We start from the raw sequence: 23562 nt of genomic DNA, 5'->3' as shown, positions 1-23562 counted from the left end.
TGGTGATTCGCCATACTGACTCGGATGGCGGACGCCTCAATGTTGGTGAGCGCTGGAGGATCGATAGGAATAAAGTGAAGGGACCTCCTGAAGTATATGAGGGTACCACCACCGCGCTGCGTGGCACGATCATTTCTAACTAGATTGTAATTTGCGATACGTGGATCGCGAACGTTCGGTTCCAGGAGCGTCTCCTGAACCAACAGAAGGTCTAACTGATGTTCGATAACGAAATCCCTGACCAAGTCTAGTTGCGGTTTGAGTCCGTAAGCGTTAAAGTACGCTATACGGAGCTTGTGAGGCTTAAGCCATCCGCTGTTAGCCATCGCGAATGTTATTTACGATACGGAAAGTCGGACAACGCTGTGAACATGTCGATGTTCTTACACATTAGTTCGAGAACGGCTTGAGCGTCGCTCATAACTTCCCTGATCTTGCGGGAGAGGGCTTGCAGCTCCGCGATGTTTATATGTCGGGCGAGATTGCACCTAAACACTATATCGGTAGCGGCGCCGTTTTGACGTGGCGCGGGCACGGCATGCCTCGGCCGCAGGGCCGGTGCCGCCGGGCAGGAGGCCAACGGTGGCCTGTAAGGCGCAGGGGCCGCGACAGGCGCAGGGGCCGCGACAGGCGCAGCGGCCGCGACAGGCGCAGGGGCCGCGACAGGCGCAGGGGCCGCGACAGGCGCAGGGGCCGCGACAGGCGCAGGGGCCGCGACAGGCGCAGGGGCCGCGACAGGCGCAGGGGCCGCGACAGGCGCAGGGGCCGCGACAGGCGCAGGGGCCGCGACAAACGCAGTAGGCGTGACCGGGGCTACCTTGGTTGTAACGACCGTTGGTGGTGACCTGGATCACACATTGAATTGCGGTGGCGGAGCGGGAATATACGTCCGTGACGTAGTGCCCTGAGTCGGGCGGCGCCTGGGCTGGTCCTCTAAAATAAACCGTACGATTGGCACTGAAGTATTTTTCTGTGAAAAGAGTGCGTTCTTCTATTGATAACTGACTTCAACGTATAAAGAACTGTATTTCACTCAATGGAGAACAATGTGAATAAGCTTTTATATTTTTAAATTGTTTTATATTTGTGTATTAAACCAACACGATGTAAAGTTTTATTTGCAATACATTTTTATTTTTTCTTTCTGTATTCATGTCAAGACTAGGTAGATTAATAATAATATTGACACACTTTTACACAAATTATCTTTCGTCAATCTACTCGTAAGCCTGTGCTTATAGGTTACAAGATTACCCTAGTTATATTTAATACGATATACTTACTTAAATATACATAGATGCAAATAAACATCCATGGATGTCAGGTCATGACTCGAAATCAAACATCTATATTCTTATAAAATGTTTGCACGATTATTCTAATATACCTAACATCTTACGATCAGCTGTTGATCAGCTGTGGTGTCACATGCGTACTCGAGTAAACAAACATCTGATCATGAATGAAATTACGACGTTCAGTTACTAGGATCGCATAAAATACAAGAGCCAGCTGTAATGCACATGTAAATTAAATAAGTAGTATCACTAAACGAAACACCTCATGAAAGAGATGGAAATATAATCGCCTTTGTGTGTGAGGCACACACAAAATAAGATAAATATGAATAAACAACTCCCACCTGAACGCCGTCTTGACACACAGCCTATGAAATTTCGCTTTGTTTAAGTTAAAATTTCATACAAATCATATCGCACTTAATACACGGGTACCGCCCCCCAGTGATGTGCCACACATAACGATTACTACATATAAAAGCTTATATGTAAATTAGGTATAACTGTTATTTAATAAGGACAAAAGGAAAACAAAATTTAAAGGATTATTGGTCGATGATATGAACATTATATAAAGTTTACTTTCTTTGGCATACAAATGAAACAACTGAAATAGCTTAGCAGTGTTGTGTGTCCAGAATCGGAATACGATGCGGTGAGCGTTGAGACATGTTTCATCCGTAAAGACAATATTTGTCCAACCTTGAATTTTATTTTACCTCCCTTAAAAAGTCACATGCGTTCCGTTAATATATTTCTTTAATCTAATTTTTTAACCGACTTCAAAAAGGAGGAGGTTATTAATTCGATCAGTATTTTTTTTATGTTTGTACACCGATTACTCTGAGATTTATGATCCGATTAACGTTATTCTAAGCGAAATAGATGCCATTTGGTCCCATAAAATTTTTACATAGTTTGACCCACTAGTTTTCATTTTATGAACAGTTATATGAAAATTTTCGTCTACTTGGATGACATAATTGTTTTCTGTGTACGGCTTTTTTTTTGGTGTTTTCATTCAGGTTGATTATATATTATTATTAACTGATACTAAAACGTAAAAAAAACTATGTTTATAAAAACTGACTTCAAAAACTGAAAGAATGAAATAACTAAAAATTTAATTTAATACATCTCTTATGCAAATCTTTACCTTTATTATTAATAAAATACTATTATTTGTATATGCTACATAATGACAGCTTCGAAGTCGGTGCCAAGCCAAATGTAATAAAGGTACCTACACTCGCCACGCGTGACTTTGAGCGTGATAGCTTCGTCTAGAACAAAACAACCTAAGCCGACAGACACGCGTGGCCAGACAACCTAAATAATTACAGTAAGTAAGCTGTTTATAATTATATAATTTAATTATATAATTATAAACAGTTGTTGCCAGTTGATGTATATATAATTTTAACGATTATAATAATATTTATTTTCATATTGGTATATGAAAATAAATTTTATGTTAAATAACGAACATTTGATTTCTACAACTAACAATAATAATTTTAATTTATCAACTCTATCCAATAAGTTTGGAAATAAAAATTATTTCTCAACCACATCACTAGTTAAGATTATGTAATAATACAATAGCCATGATAATCGTACGCCATTGGTCGTTATTTGTGTCCGAACTGCGAATCTGCCTAAAAAGGCGTTAAAATTAAACATGAATCATATCTGACCAATGAATATCGAGTTGTACTACGTGTGACTAGTGATTTTACTGTGTGTGCGGCTGTAAATTGATACTAGCAATTAAAAGGCATCTCCTTCTGATTCATGTTCTCCTGGTACATTTGCGGATATTTCGTCGATACGAAATGTTTGCGGATATTTTCTATCCATTCAACGTTTCGGAGATAAGTTTCACCAAGAAATACAGTTTACTCCGTAATTCATTACTTCTTCTACCAAATATGGAATATTTGCTGCATATCAGCTGAGCTCCTGCAACATCCACCACAATATTTCATAAAGTGAATTATAGGCACCTTTAGACTAGTCAATCAGTAGATCCTTAAAATATGAGCGATGGCTCATTCAGTTCAGAAAAACGAATAAAAAATAACGAGTTGCACTCACGCAGTGACGTCAGAGGTAAAAACTTGAAGTATAAAAGTACTAGCAGTTATGTGGTTAAATACAATATTTATTTATTGTGGTACACTAAATGACAATTTATAAAACATGAAAAACTTAACACTTCAGAACTATTACAATTATTTAACATTAAAAAGTTTATATCTCTTAATAACTCAAAATCTATAGATATTTATAGTATTTCTGAAAAAGATCTGTAAAGAGTTAGCCTGTGTACAAACTGCCGCTAAATGATGGTGTACCTACTTACTGCATTTAATAATTTGTTTACAGTAATAAAATATTAATTAACAAAATAGAATTAACAATGGTATGATTTAGACACTTGGAAGAATAAGACCCCATTAGAAAAAAAATATTTCAGTAGTTTTTCGAAATGTTATACTTTTGTTATTATTAACTTTTTTTCAAGTTATTTAAGATAGCAGAGATAAGAAGATTATTGATTAACAATTGCATACCTTTTTGAAAAATTTCCTAGTCATGGGGGTTTATTACGAGTCCATCAAGTGTTGAGTGCTGCTCTCTCATAATACTCCCTTTCTGTTTTCATCACATTCCCACAAGAGTTTCTCCGGTCATCATCAGAAATACATGGGGCACACTAAAAGTTTTGAGCTTGTAGCTAATCGCAACTATATGAATTTCGAATGTTATATTTTTGTAATAACTATATATATATATTAATAAAAGTGAGGCAGGCGAGAAACGTTGGTTAAAACTTGATCGCATTTTTTCTCAGCTAGGGGTGCCACCTGCACAATACCTCTTGAAAATCAAAAGAGTGTTAATGCGGAGTGGTAGTCTACCATTTGTTTAACCAGGGTGTTACAACAAAAACGCGAAAGACGACCAAAAAGCCGCATTCTCCTACATCATGACAACGCTATTTCATACACGGCTAACAAAACTAAGTAATTTTTAGCTTCCGAAAAAGTATATCTCGTCACCTATCCTGCACATGGCCCCGACTAGCACCCTGTTATTTTTGTATTTTCCCCAAAATCAAAGATTTGATGAGAGGTTTCACTTTTACCTATTCCGAAGAGGCAGTGATAGCGTACAATTAGCACGTAGAAAATATGCCTTCAGAAAAATTGTTTAAAATGTAAAGGTGAGTATTTTGAAAAGCAATTAACATAATATTTTGGTTATAACATGTTGTTTTTAAAGTTACGCAAAACTTTTACGTAGGCTACGTATCTTGACATGCATGTTCAACTGTTCCCCAATTAAATAATGCATAACATAATATATAAAAACAAATAAATAGTTTGAAGCCTTGACCCTTATAAGATGTCGGTGTGTGTGTGACCAGAGACGGTGCACTGAACTTGAAAGTGACCCACTTTCATTGTCAATAACACAGTCTCGGTTTATTGATCCTTTGATTATATCACTGAGACGCAACGTGAATCTCTTAGCATAATATATTGTGTATTATTGAAATGCTATTAAAATATATCATATATTAAAATAATTAATTACATAAATATCAGTTGAAGTCAAAGGTCCATTTTCCCGTGATAGCACATTTTTTTGCGCTTTTAAGACTCTATTTATGACTGATGAATTACCCCATACATATATATATGATATGATACCTATTTATAGATACCACGTTAGTGTGGTAATTCTTTAATGCAGTTTTTTCCGATATAGTTTTATTTATTCTTCTAATGGCAAAAACCAATTTATTTGACGTTTGCAAAATGATCCAACGTGAGCTTTCGAATTATTACAATCAATAAATATTAGAAATTGATATTTTCAGCCTCGTTAATTTTAATGTCAATGTATATTATATTTCTAAGTGATGGATAAATTGTATTAAGCTATTGCATAGCTTCTATCGCGGGCCTTGAACGTGGAGACCGAATCCAGAAATTCCGTAACGAAAATAACTTAACACTTACTTACTAGATCTACATAGATATTTCGCCACGGTCATTACAGTTGCCGTGGAACAGCGGTTATCACGTATGCTTTTTGTGCAGAAGGTCTCAGGTTCTAGCCTGGGGTACGTGACGTTTTTTTTTAATTTCTTTATTTTTTTTATCACGTTTTTTAATTTTTATTTTTATGACAAGCATTTTTATTTAGTTTCACCTGCCCGTTGTCTATCTGTAATCAAATCTTGCAAGTTAAATTTTACTCACTTCCCGTTTGCTTTTTTTTAAATAAATTTTATGAAAAAAAAATACTGCATAAATAAATAAAATAAATAATTATAACTGCATAAGTTGATAAAAAATGCTATGCAAATAGCTTTATCGCGGCAGTCCCCGAGTGCCACACGTTATAGGGCTATTATGTTACATGCAAATGCAGGTGTTTTCACGAGTTTTGAATTTATACCACAGTTAAAGATAAGAATAAGCGCAGGCCTAAATAAAAAAAAAGTGTGTAATCTCCACTTTTAAAAGTTGCTGCCCAAGGTAAGGTATTGGAGTAATTTATTCAGGATGGTGCCGATGCATCATCTTGATAATGGAGTCGATAGCTTTACCATTGCTGCTTAATGGTGCTCGAATGATAGGAAGCCCTAAATGCTTTCAAAGTATAATAATAAAGTGTGTTATGTACTCACGCAACAAGTTATTCATCCTAGGCGGTACTTAATAAAACAAAAATTCTTATGAAAATATTCCTTGAGCTGTTTTATGTTGCTATAAACACAATATTATGATAAGGAAGGATTTAATTACAACCAATGAAAATATTATTATTCAGCGTAATTAAGTTAAATAACGTATCGGTAATACTGCAACCAACACTCATACACACACAACACATACTCATACAACAACATACGTAAGTATCTATCCATCCCTACTCTGTTCTACAAAATAACACCAGCATTATATTATTGTACCTTCAATCTCTATGTTCGAAAATTTAAAAGGAAAACCTCCTCTGTTCAAACCGCCATGTTTATCTAGGTAAACTCTAGTGTAACTACATCACCACGTGAGTGGCCGTGCTATAAATAACACATCAAACTATGTTGTAAAATAAAAAGTTGACGAATAGTTTCTTCAATAGTCAAAGTCCTGGGTTTCGTACTAATGAATAATTATTTTCAAGAACAGACATTGTAAGTAAATTACCTTAGGGATTAAGTTTCATAGTACAATGTACACACAACAAGTACACTTTGCTGTTAATATTATTTAGGAGCTTATAATATTGGTCTCACAATGATTGTGATCTATCTTATTCAATACATATATAACTTCGTTTTGATTTTTATTACAAAGCTTTAATTAATTAAGCTACAAGAGACCACAGATTATTTGTATAACAACTTGACAGATATATGTACTGTGAGCTAACTAAAGGTAAATAAATACCAGACTTAGTGTATATTATTATACTTATCGGTATGAATCCCTACTCCCTGATGAGATTAAAGTAAAAAGTTGAGAGGTACAGCATTAAAAAGAGTGTGACTTTTCATCACGATTACGTTAGATCACACAGTTAGCCAATCATCACTGCAATTGGGACAGCTGTAAAGGATAGCTGCAGCTCCGGCTAAAACTAGTGAGGAAAAAACAAAAATTAGGATTTCATTCCCGGCAATTTCATTCCCCAAAAATTAGGTAACCCTAACGAAATTTTGTAAGCTGATGGGAAAGAACTATTCTGTGTCTTGTATGCCAGGCCTCCAGACCTATATCTGTACCTATATACGATTAAGTTTTATGCACTTTTTGAAGTACTCTAGCAGAAACAAAAACATCAAAAAAAAAACAAAACAAAGATACTGATAATTTTAATCTTATTTGAAAATAACTTTGATTTAGAGCTAAACACCAAAGAGATAAGAGTCAAGTAAGTTTGTATGGAAAAATCAATATTATTGTTCAATGTGAGACAAGATTGCAGTTGCGTGTTATTAAGTTACCACACTAGATGGCGCAAACCACTGAAATAACTTTAACATTTGTTTTCTTCACTCTTTCACTTTAATTATTAGTTTTTATTCGATTAATAATAGAAAACAGAAAAAAAACGATATATGCATTAAAAACTGCTTTGATATCTCGTTTTCACACGTAGTCCTAGAACACGCTATCAATGTTTTGTTATTAACTCAGTATATATAGTCTCGGTCACTTTGTACCTATGTGAGAGTCCTTGGGCTACAGTGGAAACGGTGCCTCAGTGCATCGGGAACTCTACAGCGATGTAGATGTATGTTGGATCGATATGGCAAGTGGCGGTCACCTGAGTGAGCCCTAGCTAAGTAGAATAATTAATTACTTAGGTGTCTGAATCACATCTGACCACTTTGTATGTAACCCAATTTGGCTCTCTTTTGCTCAATATCTTAATTTTGTTTTATAGTTTTATAATATTATGGAGTACGAACTTTCCTAGAAGTTGGGGAGCCAAATACGAAACTATGAGGACTAGAAATGACTCGTGAAAGGATCGAATTCACGTTAGTGATGACTAATGACATATTTTTCTTGTAGAGCGCCCATATATTTTTCTATATACTATTTTACTGGAGTCACTAACAACATACACAGCCCTTGTGTGTGTACATAATATTATTATAACAAACCCGAGTTGATAAAACCTATTACAATATGTGTTGCTTTAGTAGTCCGGAAAGATAGTGACGTATTAATGTAATAAATGAACAGTAAGTTATTGTCCCTGTTACTTTTATTTGTTAATATTTAGTTACTTTATTGAGGAAATCATTTGTCGTTTCATACTAGCTGTTAAACACACGAGTTGACTAATTGTGCCATATTATATTAAAATCGTTTTATTTTATTTAAATTTGTTTCCTAACGTAAACTTATGTTTTAATATTAACATATGATTATTATTCTGATTCAAAGAAACCGCAAGTTAGGAAATTCATAAGATCCTAAACCAATGATTGTGGTATGAAACCAAAGGATATGATAATATTCTAATTATAAAGGTGGGCGGTTGACGTATATTTCAGTTAATTATTATTATATATATGTTATAACAAGTAAGGATTGTTTAAATTCTGTATTATCTCTTCTTGGTAAAAGGTCACGGTAAATGCAAAAGTAAACAGTTTAAATTATATAGTAAAATGAATTGGCGTTAATAATTTATTTATTTGATTTTGTACGTTTAATGGTGTTTGTCAATTGTATTGGCTTCATTTGCAGTAATTTCACTAGCTACGAAACCCTTCGGAAATAGGCTCCGTTGTGGTATCCATAATCCTCCCACAGGTAAAAATTAAAGTGAACCATGAAAGTAAAGCCTATCCTTCCGGATTAAGACAGTGGTTGTGAATATATTTTGATAATAAACGGTAATCATACGAATGATGTGATTGGTTCAAAGACCTTGAGCCTTAATATACGGCCGTTGGGAGCAGACGGCGCACTTTCAATTTCACTGACACAGTCTCAGTATATTGATCCTTTGTTTATGGAAAGTTGAGATGACACACTTCTGTTAACAAATGAGTTCCTAGTGTTCGGGATGCAGAAATGGAACTCATTCATACATCGCTCCATTCTATACTGGTTGCATACTTATCAATAGGAACAGAGAATCTATTAGCAAATTTTTATAATTTTTGTCCAAGTAGTTTTAAAAAATCATAGATGTTTTGTTTCTATAATAATAATATTAATAATAATAAATCTTTATTTGTTGCCAAAAAAAAATTTAATTATGCTTATAATTAGCCTCGACCCCAAACTAGAACAGCCCGTGACCTTGGGGTCAGTCTCTGCCCAGTTGTGCAATGTAAAATGTCAAATAACAAACATCAACGTATTTTAAGGTCTAACAATGTAAGTTATGCAACAAATTATGAACACAAAAACTATTTTATATATAATTTAGGGTGTGTGTTGTGTGTTTGTGTGTGTATGTGTGTGAGTATGTGTTTAGCTTTTTATTTATCAAATACTATACCCAATATAAGTAGTGCTTAACGAATAAGATTCTTAGTAGCTTCGTAATTTAGGTTTCCTAACATGTTCTCGAGTTTATGTCTAAGTTCATATATATTACAATGCATAATTTTAAGTTAACTAGACGGATACCAATATAACGGATCCGGCAACAAGTTCCGGTGCTACTTTAAAACTCATTATTGTGATAATTGTATTTGATTTGTGTTAAATAGATATATATAAGCCTTGTTTGTTAGTATTTTCGAATACCTTAATATTATAACTATTGTGATCCCATCTCAGTAAATTACGTAGGGTTATATATATTAGATTTTATAAAGTTACTAAAATAATTTATCTATATGTGAAAGTGAAATCTAGACTGAGCTACTTGTAATATCGTTAAAATTTTATTAGTTACCTTCACTACTAGATTTTAATTGTCTGCTTTTTATCTAATCTTAACATTGGATTGGAAATAAAGTTGATTTTAAATACCTGTTGACTCAATTAACCCTATTCCGGTACGGAAGACGTAATGTTGGCTAGCCCCCCACTAGAGTCACCGACTATCTGGTCAAGATCGCCGGAATGCGTTGGAGGCCTTTGTACAGCGTTGGACGTCTTCCGACTGAAATAATAATACGGCCTTCAGCCTTTTTAAAAGAAGGTTTCTTTTATAGGTATTAGATGAACCAAAGACATCTGCCTACCAGCAGTCAAGAGATATGTGGTCGGAGTATATTGTAACATGGAAGGTCAATTGGAACAATTGTTAAATTGTTCTAAATAAAAGTTTTATTTTAATTTATTTATTTAAACGTGGAAGGTCCTTGAATTGTAGTCTTGACAAGTAGTGTATGAATATAAAAATAATGAAACACTCAGTGAGAAATTAATATTATATTTATTTAAAATAAAAACAAATGACGAGAAAAACATGAGTGTATTATCACTACCTTGTAACACAAAGACACTAGGTTATCTATATACAGACATCATCTATATATATAAAAATGAATTGCTGTTCGTTAGTCTCGCTAAAACTCGTGAACGGCTGGACCGATTTGGCTAATTTTGGTCTTGAATTATTTGTGGAAGTCCAGAGAAGGTTTAAAAGGTGAATAAATAGGAAAATGCTGCTAAATTAAATAAAAACAACTCATTTGTTTTTCCTTTGATGTGTCCATACATAATTTCTATGAGAGAATTTATTGATGCACGGTTTGACAGTTCTGCTGTGAAACAATTTCATTACGACAGCAGGGTGCATATTTTACGAAGTAATTCTTGATGTTATGATATATTATTGACAAATTCATAAAAAACGTTATTTTATTTATTATATACAGAACAACGTCTGTCGGGTCAACTAGTTATTATTAATTGACTTGAACAGATAACAAAGATTCCGTGCCGTATAGCACGATATAGTACTTATATTGAAGTATCAATACGTTCATAATACGAAAAATAAAAACAGATTGAGAGAAAATTGTAAATCTGGAATTGTAATCTGGAGTGTCAAGTTCACTTTCCACTGTCAACGAGTCACGACGAGTCATCATCTTTTCAGAATGCCTCGTGTAGAGGCGAAAAACACTGGGACAAATATAAGCGGAATTAAACGTTAATGTAACTCAATATCTGTCAAGGTGTCCAACTATTAAAGTTTAAGAGATACAGTCCGATAATCAATGTCCCATTGGTAGTTATTGGTTCGTGCCATGGGGGAAAAATAAATGTTTGAAAAACAGGGAACCTTTCGTAGGCCTACCGATAGCTACTTAAAAAATTACTATTTAATATATGACTATAAAAAGAGAAAAACAAAAAAAACTACATTTAAAAGAAACCGATTTCAAAAACTGAAAAGTATAAAATAACTCAATAAAGATTAAATTAAAAAACCTCTTATACAAATATTAATAAAATAGTATTGTTTCCATGTACTATCTATTGATAGGTTTGAACTCGGTGCTAAGTCAAATGTAATAGCATAGTAAATAAACTTCTGAAGTAAAAGTTCTAGAACCAAATAAACAAAATTGGGCAGGCACCCACACATCGTATATATTTGTAAGTGGAGACAGCTTTTTGTTCTTGTCGTCAAAATTACACAAAATTAGCTCATCAAGCAATAACTTTTTTATTGCCAGTTACTTTACTTACTTACTAAATACCAGAACCGGGAAACAGAACAAAAGATACAATTTTACTCATTTTCCGCGAACTTGGATTCTTTAGTAAAAAATAACCAACATACTTCACACTAAAATTTTGTGACTGAATTGGCAATACCAAGGTATGTACGTAGTACTAAAACATTAATACTATTTGGTAATAAATATGTATTATTTTACTTAATGCAGCTTGGGTTTAAATGTATTAAGTTGGTCACGATATTGTGAAATTACCGAGCCGTGACAGAGCAATGTTTGGGAAGCACTGATCTAAGCTTGTAAGCTATAGCGGTAGTAGTACCTCACCAAGACACACAAATATTTTTTAAAGTTATAAAGTAAGGTTTGTACGTATTAATAGCTATTATCAAGAACAGACACTTTAAGTAAAACTATGTTCCTTAGTGATTAGGTTTCACAGTACAGTACTCCTTGATGTCAATTTAGGAGCTAATGATCTTAGTCTCACAATGTTTATGATGTATTTAATTAAAAACTAACAGAGATTGTAAGTCATTAGCAAGTTACCCTAAAAGAGCTTATTGGTTTTTGTTTTTAAACTTTAATTAACTTCGAGAAATCACAGATCAGGTACCTGTAGGCTGTATTACAACTTCACTGCTCGACGATTTTAGACGAAAACAAGACTTGATAGGTATATGTATGTCCTTATAGCGTATAGAAGGACATAACCATGTGATCCTACAACTTATGTTCATCTAACTTAAGTTAACATAACCGATCAGTGCTTGATGATTCCCGCAACGAGGTGCTTTATTCCGCAACAATCTAGAAACGTCATCTTATGAAGGATCGATGGTTTTTTAAATTGGTTTTAAATAAAATATTTTAACTAAAGATTATATTATACATTTACAAATATTGCTTTGAATAAATAATATTTATTCTGAGCAAGAAGTAAACTAAATGTTAACTGTATTTTTTTTTATTTTCTTTAATTCAGATAATTTCAGTTTCTCCACTATAAATCCTGCTCAAGTAAAAATTAAAATATAAGTATATTTTTCCCTAAAATCATAAGTCGTAGCAGACCTCAAAGTCAGTTGTACCATCAGCATCCACCGCAACAAGATCGCGCAAAGGGATGCGCCCTTTTGTATCTCCGTATTCTGGATAAGGGTACTAATGGTCAAGACTTCAGACCAGTCAAATATCTGATGTTATTATGGGCATTTATAGTTATGTTATATATAAACATATATTCACGACTGTTCTCTTATCATTCCCTGAGGTGTAGTCAGTACCTTTATTACCATGGTCCTCACGTACTTCCCCAACTTTTCCCAATCCAGTTACTCTTGCTGACTTACTTGTACATATATCGTTTGCGCCGACGTTCTAATCAAGTTCATTTTATTGTTTTCTGACCCATTTTTTTTTATTTAAATAAGGGTCGAGACGAGCAGAATGTTCAGCCGATGGTGTGTGCCTCTCAGTATTTATAAAAAACCCAAAAAATTCGGAGTGGCACTATAATTGCGCTCGTCCCCTTGAGACATAAGATGTTAATTCTAATAGATAAGGACCTAATTTAAGGAATGTTGTGAAGACAAAGATCTTTATCCTGGATTGAATTGCCTGTGTATTCCTCTCGGTATTCTCTTGTCATAAAAGTTCCAATGTATAGTAGCTGACTGTATTGGAACGGAGTAACACAGAAGTGACATAAATAGGACTTCACTTAATACGAAAAGCTGGGACAATTATCTATCGTTAAATTCTAGAAGTTTGAGTTTTGACGACGGTGATATCTGTTGGTACAACAATTATATGCCGTAGTTTAACTTATACTAAACATAACTGGACAATTATCGAAACATCTTACGATGACTTTGTGCATTTTTAAATATCACTTCTGTATTGTTTATAAATAAAAATCAGTATAGTTGACTGTATTTATTACATACATTTTTGCATCTTGCAAAATGATTGCAATAAGAACGCGGTGGTGCATTTTTGGACCAGGAACTCATAAAGTAGGGAAGATGAGCAGTTCCAGAGCTGGAGCCTAAAATGAGCGAGAGAGAGAGAGCTAGATTAATAACATGAGACCTAGAACTGCGCTGATTGAAATCGATAGTACGCAGAATTTCACAGGGAAATTAACCGCCTATATATCATAACAACTATTCAACGAGATATAATATGTATTATAAATTATTAAATATCTAAGTATACAAATAAATAGGTATCATCATCTCTACCATGTCAGTTTTAAAACTTATCGACAGTAACTCCCCTTATCCGTACACGTGGTCTGTCAATGGAACGACGTATAAGCTTACCAGCAATAAAAGTTTGTATGAAAATTGCAATTCACGCGTCCCAATATAAGGCGATAAGAATGACTTATCGGGTATATTGGGACAGCTTCAGATTATTGACAGCTAGTTACTGATAGTAGAAGGTAGTAATTTATCCGTATCTGAAGATAGTATATAAGAACGGCCGTTAGAGGTGTAAGAATGTAATCAGTCTAGATGAAGGAACATCTATTTTAAATACGGTTTGATATACGAGCAACGACATTTCACTTGTTGAATTACAGTCAAGAGAACGTCACCAACCTGTAAGTGAACTAACTAACTGTTCATAAAGTCTTAATCGCGGGCAATACACAGGTTGGAGGTAGAGTAGCCACTATTAAAAATCACATTGAAGCCTGAAAAGAACGGTCAGAGAAGCCTCGATTTGTTCCTCGGTAAAGATGATTTATACTTATTTAGCTCTTTAAATGAAAATTACGATATTCCATCAGTGACATGAGTTTACGTACTCCCAGTTTTCATGGTCACAGATGTCTATGAATTATTTTAATTTGTACAAACCTTAGTCCACATGTTATTAATTATATGCTGGTCTATCTATTCACTGATCCCTACTTAACCCAATCAATACAACATTCGTAAAGGGCGCAATTAATTTTGTAACCTTTCTTCATAAATACCTCATAATTTTTTTCTAGCAACTAGTTAGAACAAATAAACTATACAGCTCCATAGATCTACCAACCAACCTTGAACTGAACTCATTGATATTAACTAAATAAGTATTTATTCCAAAAACAATTGTATCCAATAATTTTAATATATCACTTTTTGAAATATTTATGTAACTATATGAGTTAACTTTCCCCACTCTTTAATATTAACCTTACTAAACCATAAGTATATTCTTGCCTGTGATCGTAACAGACCTCTAAGTTCGTCGTATCGTACGCAGCAAACGCAAAAATATCCAAAAACCAGCACATTATTATTACAAAAGTATGTCACGTTGTCTCTCAGTGATATAATGAAAGGATCAATAAACCGAGACTGTGTTATTGACATTGAAAGTGGGTCACTTTCAAGTCCAGTGCACCGTCCCCACTTATCTTAGAAGGCTCAAGGTTTCAAATCGTTCAAGTATCTGGTCTTGTAGTTTATTATGGACATACATACCTTCGTTTACCAAGGTCCCTGAAGTCAAGGTATTCCACTTCACTGAGAGAATTATTCAATTCTTTCAAATCGTTTATATTTATACATCACGCCATGGAATAGAACAGAATAATCTCACCTTTTTTTTTATGAGGACGAGTTTGGTTTGAATATATTTTGAGAAAGTTCTCGATATTGTCTAAAATAACCGGCTTAACTTAATTAAGATCCAACAAATCTGGTGCGGGTCACCTATAAGTTAATACTATATATAATACAGAGTACTGATTGTGCCTGTATGTGGATGCAATATCGTTCTGTTTAACTTGATATTAGGAAGTCAAATACATCTTCTACTGATTTATGTTCTCCTGGTATACTTGCGGATATTTCGTTAATACGAAACCGTTGCGTAAATTTTCTATCTATTTATTACGCAGTATACAAAAGCTGACAATATCTTAAACCGTGTTGGCATTTTCTCTACCTAGGATAAAAATTCCTTTTAATATGATTATAATATGGTCATAATATATATATTATGATGACTATGTTATTATTATTACAGCTGTTATTGATTTATAAAAGTACGTATAGACAGGCAGGCAACATATGCTTAAATTGTAGAATTGGTATCAGTCACAGAACAGAAAAAACTAGTTTTTCTGTTCTGTTGTGTCTCAGATCTGAGAGCAACGGGCACAAGAAACTCAGCGGACTTTTTTTTTAATTTAGGTACACTATTTGTAATATCGTACAATAAAATTTTATAATTAAATAGCCTGAGGGCGTTCAATTTGTTCCCAGTCTGTGGAATCATTTAACAATTGTATTGAATTTCGTAACACATTCTTTTGTTTATTTTCTGGGATGATGTTGTAATAAAATACCATTAAAAGACGTACGTTTAACGTAAGTTTATGTTTGTTCCTTGTTTTGTTAACATTAACAATAATATTGCCACGCAACAGTCAAAATGTTTATTTCTTTATAGATAAGTGTACTCCCGCACGTGTATGTGCTCCTAGTACACCGGACGTAAGTTTGATACCTATGCAACATTGTAACGTTGATTGTATGTAAAATTACCGCTGCGAGATAACGCTGGAGTTCACAATTATTGGTATCATCTGAGTATAATTATTATGAATTACCACAGTACTTATTATAATAATTTAAATTCAAATCAATATTATAAATGTGAATGTAAGTTTGTTTGTTACGCCTTGTTTCTTCGCCACAGTAAGTACTACTTGACGGTAACAGCAAAGTAACCTAAACTTTCTAACAACTTAACAAATAAGAGATGTAATTGGAGTTTAGTAGAATCGATTAATTAAACAAAATTTAATTAATAAGTACTAGTTTTATCATCTTTCTACAATCTCTTTGTACAAGTAGTTGCATTTTCTAACAGAGGCTTTGATGTGTTGTGGGCCAAAAGCCAAAAACCATTGATCGGCCAAATACTTCTTTATTATCTTTATTATACTTAACTAACTACTCAGTAAGTAAATATTCCAGCTAAAACTTCCAAAAGTTCAAATTTAGGTACTAGGAATGCATAACTCGATAGCACTAGATGCAGCAAATATTGATTGTGGGGGGAGGGTAGTTTGGGTGCATGCAGTGGTATGAGTTGATTTTAAATGAGCTCGTCTATAATATATCTGTTTCAGTCGTTAATTTATGAGTTCACTCGTGCAAATGACAAAGACACATACTTAGTTTAACAATTACAACCTCAAATATAAAAACTGACAAACTAGTGGGCAACCTGCATACCTCCATCGTCTATTTAACTATATCGGACTTTTTACAACTTCAGTACATTTGGATTTCCCATACTTTTTTGAACTTTACATAATTTATATATGATTTATTTATGTATGTAAATATTATTAACAGAATGCCTTCACAGGTGTGTACAACTCAGGTCTACCTACTACTACCTACTACTATTAAAATGAAAGTAAATATAAAGTAAGAAAAAAGTATTTTCAAAATTAAATCAATTTAAAGAAACAAATGATTTATTTAGTATTTGTGTTTCTTTTCTCCGTATTAATTATTATTCCAGTCATTCCAAAATATTCTCAATAATAAAGTATTATTTATAAAAATATAAACTTTTGTTCTATAATTTTATATATTTTTATACGAGTATATTATATTTACAGTATGTATAATTGTTTCGCCTTTATGTTGCGGATGTCAAAGACGGCTCAATGTCCATTAATCGTCCTATTGAGGTAATTAAATAGTATTCTGTACAGTGGCACGATTAACTTGCAAATAAACAACAGTCAAATTAGTGCACCTGTTTAAAAAAGTAGTTTGTGAAACCAGGATCCCAGGAGTGACTGGAGGTGTAAAACTTCCATCGATTTGATATAGTTCTGCGCACTTTTATTTTCACTAAGCGCAGTGGTTAAATGGGACTTGGCAGTATAAAAGCTAATGTAAGGCTTGATACACATATTGCTGAATGAACCAACATGGCAAGTTTGATAAAAGCTCATAAAAAAAAAAACAAAATCGCATGAAATAAGCATTGCTAAGCTTTTTGAGGTAAATAGGTTGAAATTTCTAAATAGGATATATAAGAGTTAATATTATATAGACGACCCATATAGCTGAATGATTAGTGACCCTGACTACTAAGAAGACTACTACTACTGACTACAAGAAGACCCGGGTTCCAATCCCAGTAGGTGCAATCATTTATATGATGAATATGGATATTATGGCCTAGTTTGAGACAAGATAATTTGTGTAAAAGAAGAAACGTAACCGAATGAATGTAACGATTCTGTAAGTGTTTTCTCAGTAAAAATGCCCGACAGACAGTGTGAAAATATAAATTCTAATAGAAATGAGAAATCGAATTCACGGGATTCACGCAGCCTGAGAAATGGACAAAAAATATGTAATGTATACTGACGGTTACGCAAGTACAGAGTACGGTGGCCGGTGCCGCAGTGTTATGACGTATTTACATATATATCTTAATATATATAAATAACGTGACACGTTGTTTCCGCGATGTACTCCTAAACGAATGAACGTATTTAAATGGGGATTACTGCATGGAGTGCAGTTTAGTCTAACTTGAGAGATAGGATACTTTTTATTTTGATTTGGGACCCATAATTATTTTTATTTTCAATATTTATTTTGTATGGACATATTTTCTGTGAGAGAATTTAATGACGCCCGGTTTGACAGTTCTTCTCTGAAACAACTTCATTATAACAACAGAGAGTATATTTTACGAAATAATTCTTGATGTTATGTGATATAAGTATTATTGACAAATTAATGAAAAACAGTATTTAATTTATGTACAGAACAGTCAGCCGGACAGTCAACGTCTATCGGGTCATCTTGTATATATATTATACCATAAGAGAAAAAAAAATAACATCATAGAAAGATACTTGTTTGATAATATGCAATTGAAATTTATAATTTACTAGCTTTTACCCGTGACTTCGTCCGCGTTGAATAGTAACTTTGAACATTTTTTTTATCTATTCGAATACTTTTCAAATAATACTCATATAAACAGCTCTTTCCGGTGCTGGCAGTGCTATTCATATACAGTTTTGTTACATACACATTTATTATATTCTACACTTTATTTCTAATATCTTCATTATTTATTTGAATTCTTGTGTATTTGTATTATGTTGCCCTCCATTATCTGTATTATTCCAACCAATAAGAGAAGAGAATGCGCCAGATTCAAGAACAATTAGTGACGCTAACGTTATAACGGTGAAGTGTTGACTTTGGATGTTAGCAAGAGAGGAAAAAACTACTTTTCCTTAAATATTTTATTTCACTTCTAGGTTTTGAGTATTTAATAGCAATAGCAATGACAGTACAATATTGTATTATTCATTAAAAAGAGCTCAACAAAATAATGTGTAAGTTTCTACTTTCTCAGAGCGCCATTCGTTTCCGAAGCGGTAGTAGTATATTAGAAACAATATCAAAATTATTCTAAAGGAATCAATTTTGAGAAAATAAATGCCTTTTTATTGCTTTTTTTTTAATAAAAGGAAGCCTATGTTCTTTTTCAAGCTCTAGACTATCTCTGTACTAAATTTTATCAACAACGGTTCAGTGGTTTAGGTGTGAAAGCGTACTAAACAAACTTACAATCACAATTATAATTAATTAGGAGGGATTTTCATAACACTTGCCAGTGCATTCAATTGTGCACTGCAATCTACCTATATATAGATTGATATGATGTACAAGTTGTATGTATGTTTAATGTGTGGTGAAGGATATGGCCGTCGTTCCGGTCAAAGCGCGTAAACAGTGTACTAGGAGAACACGAATCAATAGCAGATAAATACTTGGTAATATAAGGCTATATATGTACTACAATCTACAATGTTGCAGCCATTCAGTCTCAAGCAGTGCCGGATTAGGCGAAGACGGCGCCCGCAGAAAATTCTATCGTAGGGCTCTTGATATGGATCTTTACTAGAAAGTAGTGAAGATGAATAATTCTCAACAGTTTTATTATTTTATTAACAAAAATCAAATAACTATGTTGGCGATACTGAATAAATAATTGTTAATATTTTTAGTGTATATTTCAATGTTTGTATATATTATAGAGCATGTAAATATATTATCAATAGTGCGTTTTAAGCACTGATCATAATTATAAAATAATATTTTTAAAATATAAATTTAGTAGTTAAACGAATATATTTGAATGTAATGTAAAATTCTCTGCATGTAAATTGTATAATTCGTTATATTTGGCCCGGGCCCGATGCAAGCAGATTAGGTTTTGGGGCCCGAAGTTATTGTAATTCCTGCTACATTAACCCGGCCCTGGTGACAATTATCGCGATACACATCACACTATATCGATCTCCCTTCTGCTCACATACAACCACACAGTACTTTTACAAACACTACGAAGCTTTGTCGGCGGAGCGGCTACGTCTTCGTGATGACTGCTGCTCTGCATGACGTCATCGTAAAAATCATCGACGACATACGACGGGGCGTTTTCACATCAAGTCGACCCACGAGTTTTCAGTCAGATTTGTATGAATATACCTTCATTAGAAAATGTGATTCATCGGTCGTGGGGAGGATCGTTACCTTCCGTACGATATGTAGGTGGGAAGCGATGGATGTTGCATGCGTCATGCTCGTCAAAAGGCGCTGCTCAGGTCGTTCTGTTTACGGGAATTTCGGATATATATTTTATTTTTTATTTATTTATAATATACCATTTTAAGTTATTAGATTAAATATATAATTGCTCGCACAATACCTTTACTTATTTACAGTAATATAATATGTAGACAACAGCCAAAAATTCTATAAAGTACTTTTTTGGCTTCGGTTTTGTTTGTTGAATATACAGCAAAATACTCTTTAAAAATATTCAATGTACAGTTATCATTTGCTACGATTTTATTATGTTTGTATATAGAACATTTTATATAGATATTGACCACTGTTGTATGTATGTGATTATATTGATCGGTGGTGCGTCGCCCGGTGGACATATAATAAAACATTCCTGCCACCCGGGACGTATTATAATATCAACACATTCACTCATATTTGGAACAAAGTAATGTTACCAGACAGGATCGAATCCGCAAATCGTAGCGTCCACCTACCCTTCATCCCACATTATCACATTCATAAATAACTCTTGTAACTTAATGTAATTAAAATTGGTACGTGCTGCGATTGATAGCAAGAATCCATCGTGAGTTGATGAGAACACTAAGAATACACCTGACTGTAGACAAACTGAAAGCCCAATAATGCGTGACTAATTGAATTGTGAATGTTTGCGTTACCTAGTCGTTTAATATTAAAAATTATTACTAAGCGTGGCTGACTGCTTAGGACTTGTCAGTCAAACTCGGTTACATCAACTAAAATTCGTTACAGATCTTCTTCTCTCGCATGCTATGTTTGTCGATAGTCTATACGCTAGCATTTATATTGTATATCTATGTGGAATTATATAAAAAATAAGTGTTATTTATACCCCTAAAGAGGAACGTGAACGGGTATCATGTACCAGGGGCACAGGATCTGCAAAGGGTGTCTGAGACGTATAGTTGTATTTATCGCGAGCTAAAACAGAGCAGTAGCGGTGCACTATGTGTGTGAAGGATGCAAGATGTGACGTAAATGCCTTCAATTGTATGCTTACATCTTGCATCCTTGTTTCCCGCAGAATACAAACATGTTGTGGTCTAGGAGCAAGTGACCGATATATATCTTCACCGGCGTGTTGACACGACTTTGACTGTCCTTCCCCTTGTTCAACAAGTATAAAGAAATTTTCCCTTGAAAAATGCAGTGAATGGCAGTTCTCAGCTGGTGCTCGTCGGATATCTTATAATTAGATTGTAACAAATGCTGTTCCTTCATCCAGAATGAATAATAGCGCTCACGGAAGTTTGTTTATCCCATAACAAAACTTTGGGTCGGTTTTATAAATTGCTCGGCTTGATCATTATCACTTTATAGTTCGTAAGCTCTTCAAACTTGATAACATTCATCCAACACCGACATGAGTCATGTATTCCCAGTCTCCATAGTCACAGAGTTTCTACGAATTAAATTTTTCAAAACGATCACATCTATATTACCGGATTTTGTTGTTGTGTTGTTGCCTGTTGTTACTCCACATTACTCATATCACCTCTAGTCTAAGGGCAGATATAGAAGCAATAATGTAATAAAGGCGAAAAGAGCACACATTGCATCAAATACTTGATTTTCGGCTACACGGGAAATAATTTAAAATTTACTTTAAGTGTTCGTGCTTTCTTGAAGGAACCCTTGTCATAGAGTTTAAAACAAACCAGCATATCGAGTTATGTATATCACTATTATTATAACACGTAGTAGTGGTCACTCGTTTTTGAATCCGAAGCCACTTCGAAGTTTTGACGTATATCGTCCACGCTTCAATCCTTATCCTCCATCTCGCAAACAAAACCAAAACATTATGTTTACCTTTACATTTTAAACATTTTATCATGCGATCGAACCATTTTTTAAAACAGGAAGACCACAGATTTTTAGCCATGTCTTCTACGTGCTGATTGAACGCCTTTTAGGAATTGGTAACAGTGAAACCTCTCCTCAAATCTTTGATTTTAGGGAAAATACAGAAATCACAGGGTGCTAAGTCAGCTAGGGGTAAGATGGGTGATGAGTTATACTTTTTCGGAAGCTAAGAATGACTTAGTTTTGTTGGCCGTGTGTGAAGAAGCTTTGTCGAGATGTAAAAGACGCGTCTTTTTGGTCGTCTTTCAAGATTTTTTTTTAATACCCTGGGAAAATAAATTGTAGAATGACACTCGGCATCCATACTCTTTTGATTTTCAATTGAAATTGTGCAGATTGGCCCCGTAGTTGAGAAAATTCGGTGCAGTAAAATTTGAATTTATCGCGAACAGACAGATGTGGAGGAGGACTCAAAACAATGTGAAATGATAATATGCCAATACAGAGCAAACAATAAAAAGTGAGAATACGAATATCGGCAGTAACTTTTAATAAATTTAGTTTTATTTATCGATATAGACTATTGAGGCACAAACAGTCGACATTCAGCATAATACACTTTGAATATGAATGAAATAAAATCAATAAAATCAAATCATTATCACTTTATTCATGTACTAGATCATATTTACATGACCCATGAATGTCAATAGATTACTTTTCTTTTAACATTTACCGCCACTTCGGTTAAGCTTTATGAAAAGAAGTGGCAAGAAACTTATTGCCACTCTTTTAAATGTAAATTAATACAAGAGTTATTAAGTGCAAGTTGAATTAATTGTCACCGTTAGGCATCTTTCAACTCATAACGCTGTGATACACAATTCACTTACTAGCAATTATAATATTGTAGCAAACAAGGTGCGGGCCGGAACGGTTCGACGTAGCCGACGACCAGTCGAACAATATTATGTACAATACCTCTCGTAGCAGCACGTAGCACAGCGGCGTAGTGGTCGGCGTAGGCGACGTGCCAACAGTTGACTCGTCGACACGGGTGCCGAGACAGGAGAGCGAGCCGTCGACATAACTATAAGTGTCAGGCTAACAGGCGCAGAGTGATGAATACAGGGTAGTTAGTATGTAGGTGCAATACGCTAGTCGATTCCACAATTAATCATATAGTGGGCCTTCAGCTCGTTACATTACTTATTGATATACAAACAAAAGTGATTGTAGTAAACGGGGGAAGACAGATTTATGCGTCCGTCGTAATTTAGAAATATCAATTTTTGAATAAAATTGTTTCTTTTAGTTGGATTATACAAATGAATCGAAGTTTGTATCTTTGGTTAAAGTGATTTATTAAATATTTACGTAATAAATAAAATAAGGACCGCCACTACACACCTCCGTTGCTTATTATTTACTAGTTCATATCTCATGCTAGAGTAGCTCCATAGTGTAGCACGTTACCAAAATTTGTAATGAACGATAATTAAGTAAATATGCTGAAGCACCTTTGTCAAAGACATTGCAGGCAGTAAAATCGGACAAACATGATATAAATATTAACTGCAGGCGACTCAGC

The 23562-nt window shown here is 34.1% G+C and overlaps 1 protein-coding gene across 1 annotated transcript; it reads right to left on the bottom strand.

Moving 5' to 3' along the window:
• Positions 1 to 334: 334 nt before the first annotated feature.
• LOC126978898 (nematocyst expressed protein 3-like) lies at positions 335 to 23059 on the bottom strand. Its single transcript, XM_050828019.1, has 2 exons — positions 22953 to 23059; positions 335 to 845 (listed from the first exon to the last, which is right to left on the bottom strand). The coding sequence occupies exons 1-2, from the start codon at positions 23057 to 23059 to the stop codon at positions 335 to 337; spliced, it is 618 nt and encodes a 205-aa protein (XP_050683976.1).
• Positions 23060 to 23562: the final 503 nt, after the last annotated feature.

The sequence above is a fragment of the Leptidea sinapis genome, chromosome Z (assembly GCF_905404315.1).
Source record: "Leptidea sinapis chromosome Z, ilLepSina1.1, whole genome shotgun sequence".
Taxonomy (NCBI): Eukaryota; Metazoa; Arthropoda; class Insecta; order Lepidoptera; family Pieridae; genus Leptidea; species Leptidea sinapis.
This window is presented reverse-complemented; position numbering and strand designations above follow the sequence as displayed.

Coding starts and splice junctions, on each gene's coding strand:
- LOC126978898 (XM_050828019.1), bottom strand. CDS start 23,059: ATGTCGACGGCTCGCTCTCCTGTCTCGGCACCCGTGTCGACGAGTCAA. Junction 846..22,952: donor GCTACGTGCTGCTACGAGAG/GTATTGTACATA, acceptor TGTGTGATCCAG/GTCACCACCAACGGTCGTTA.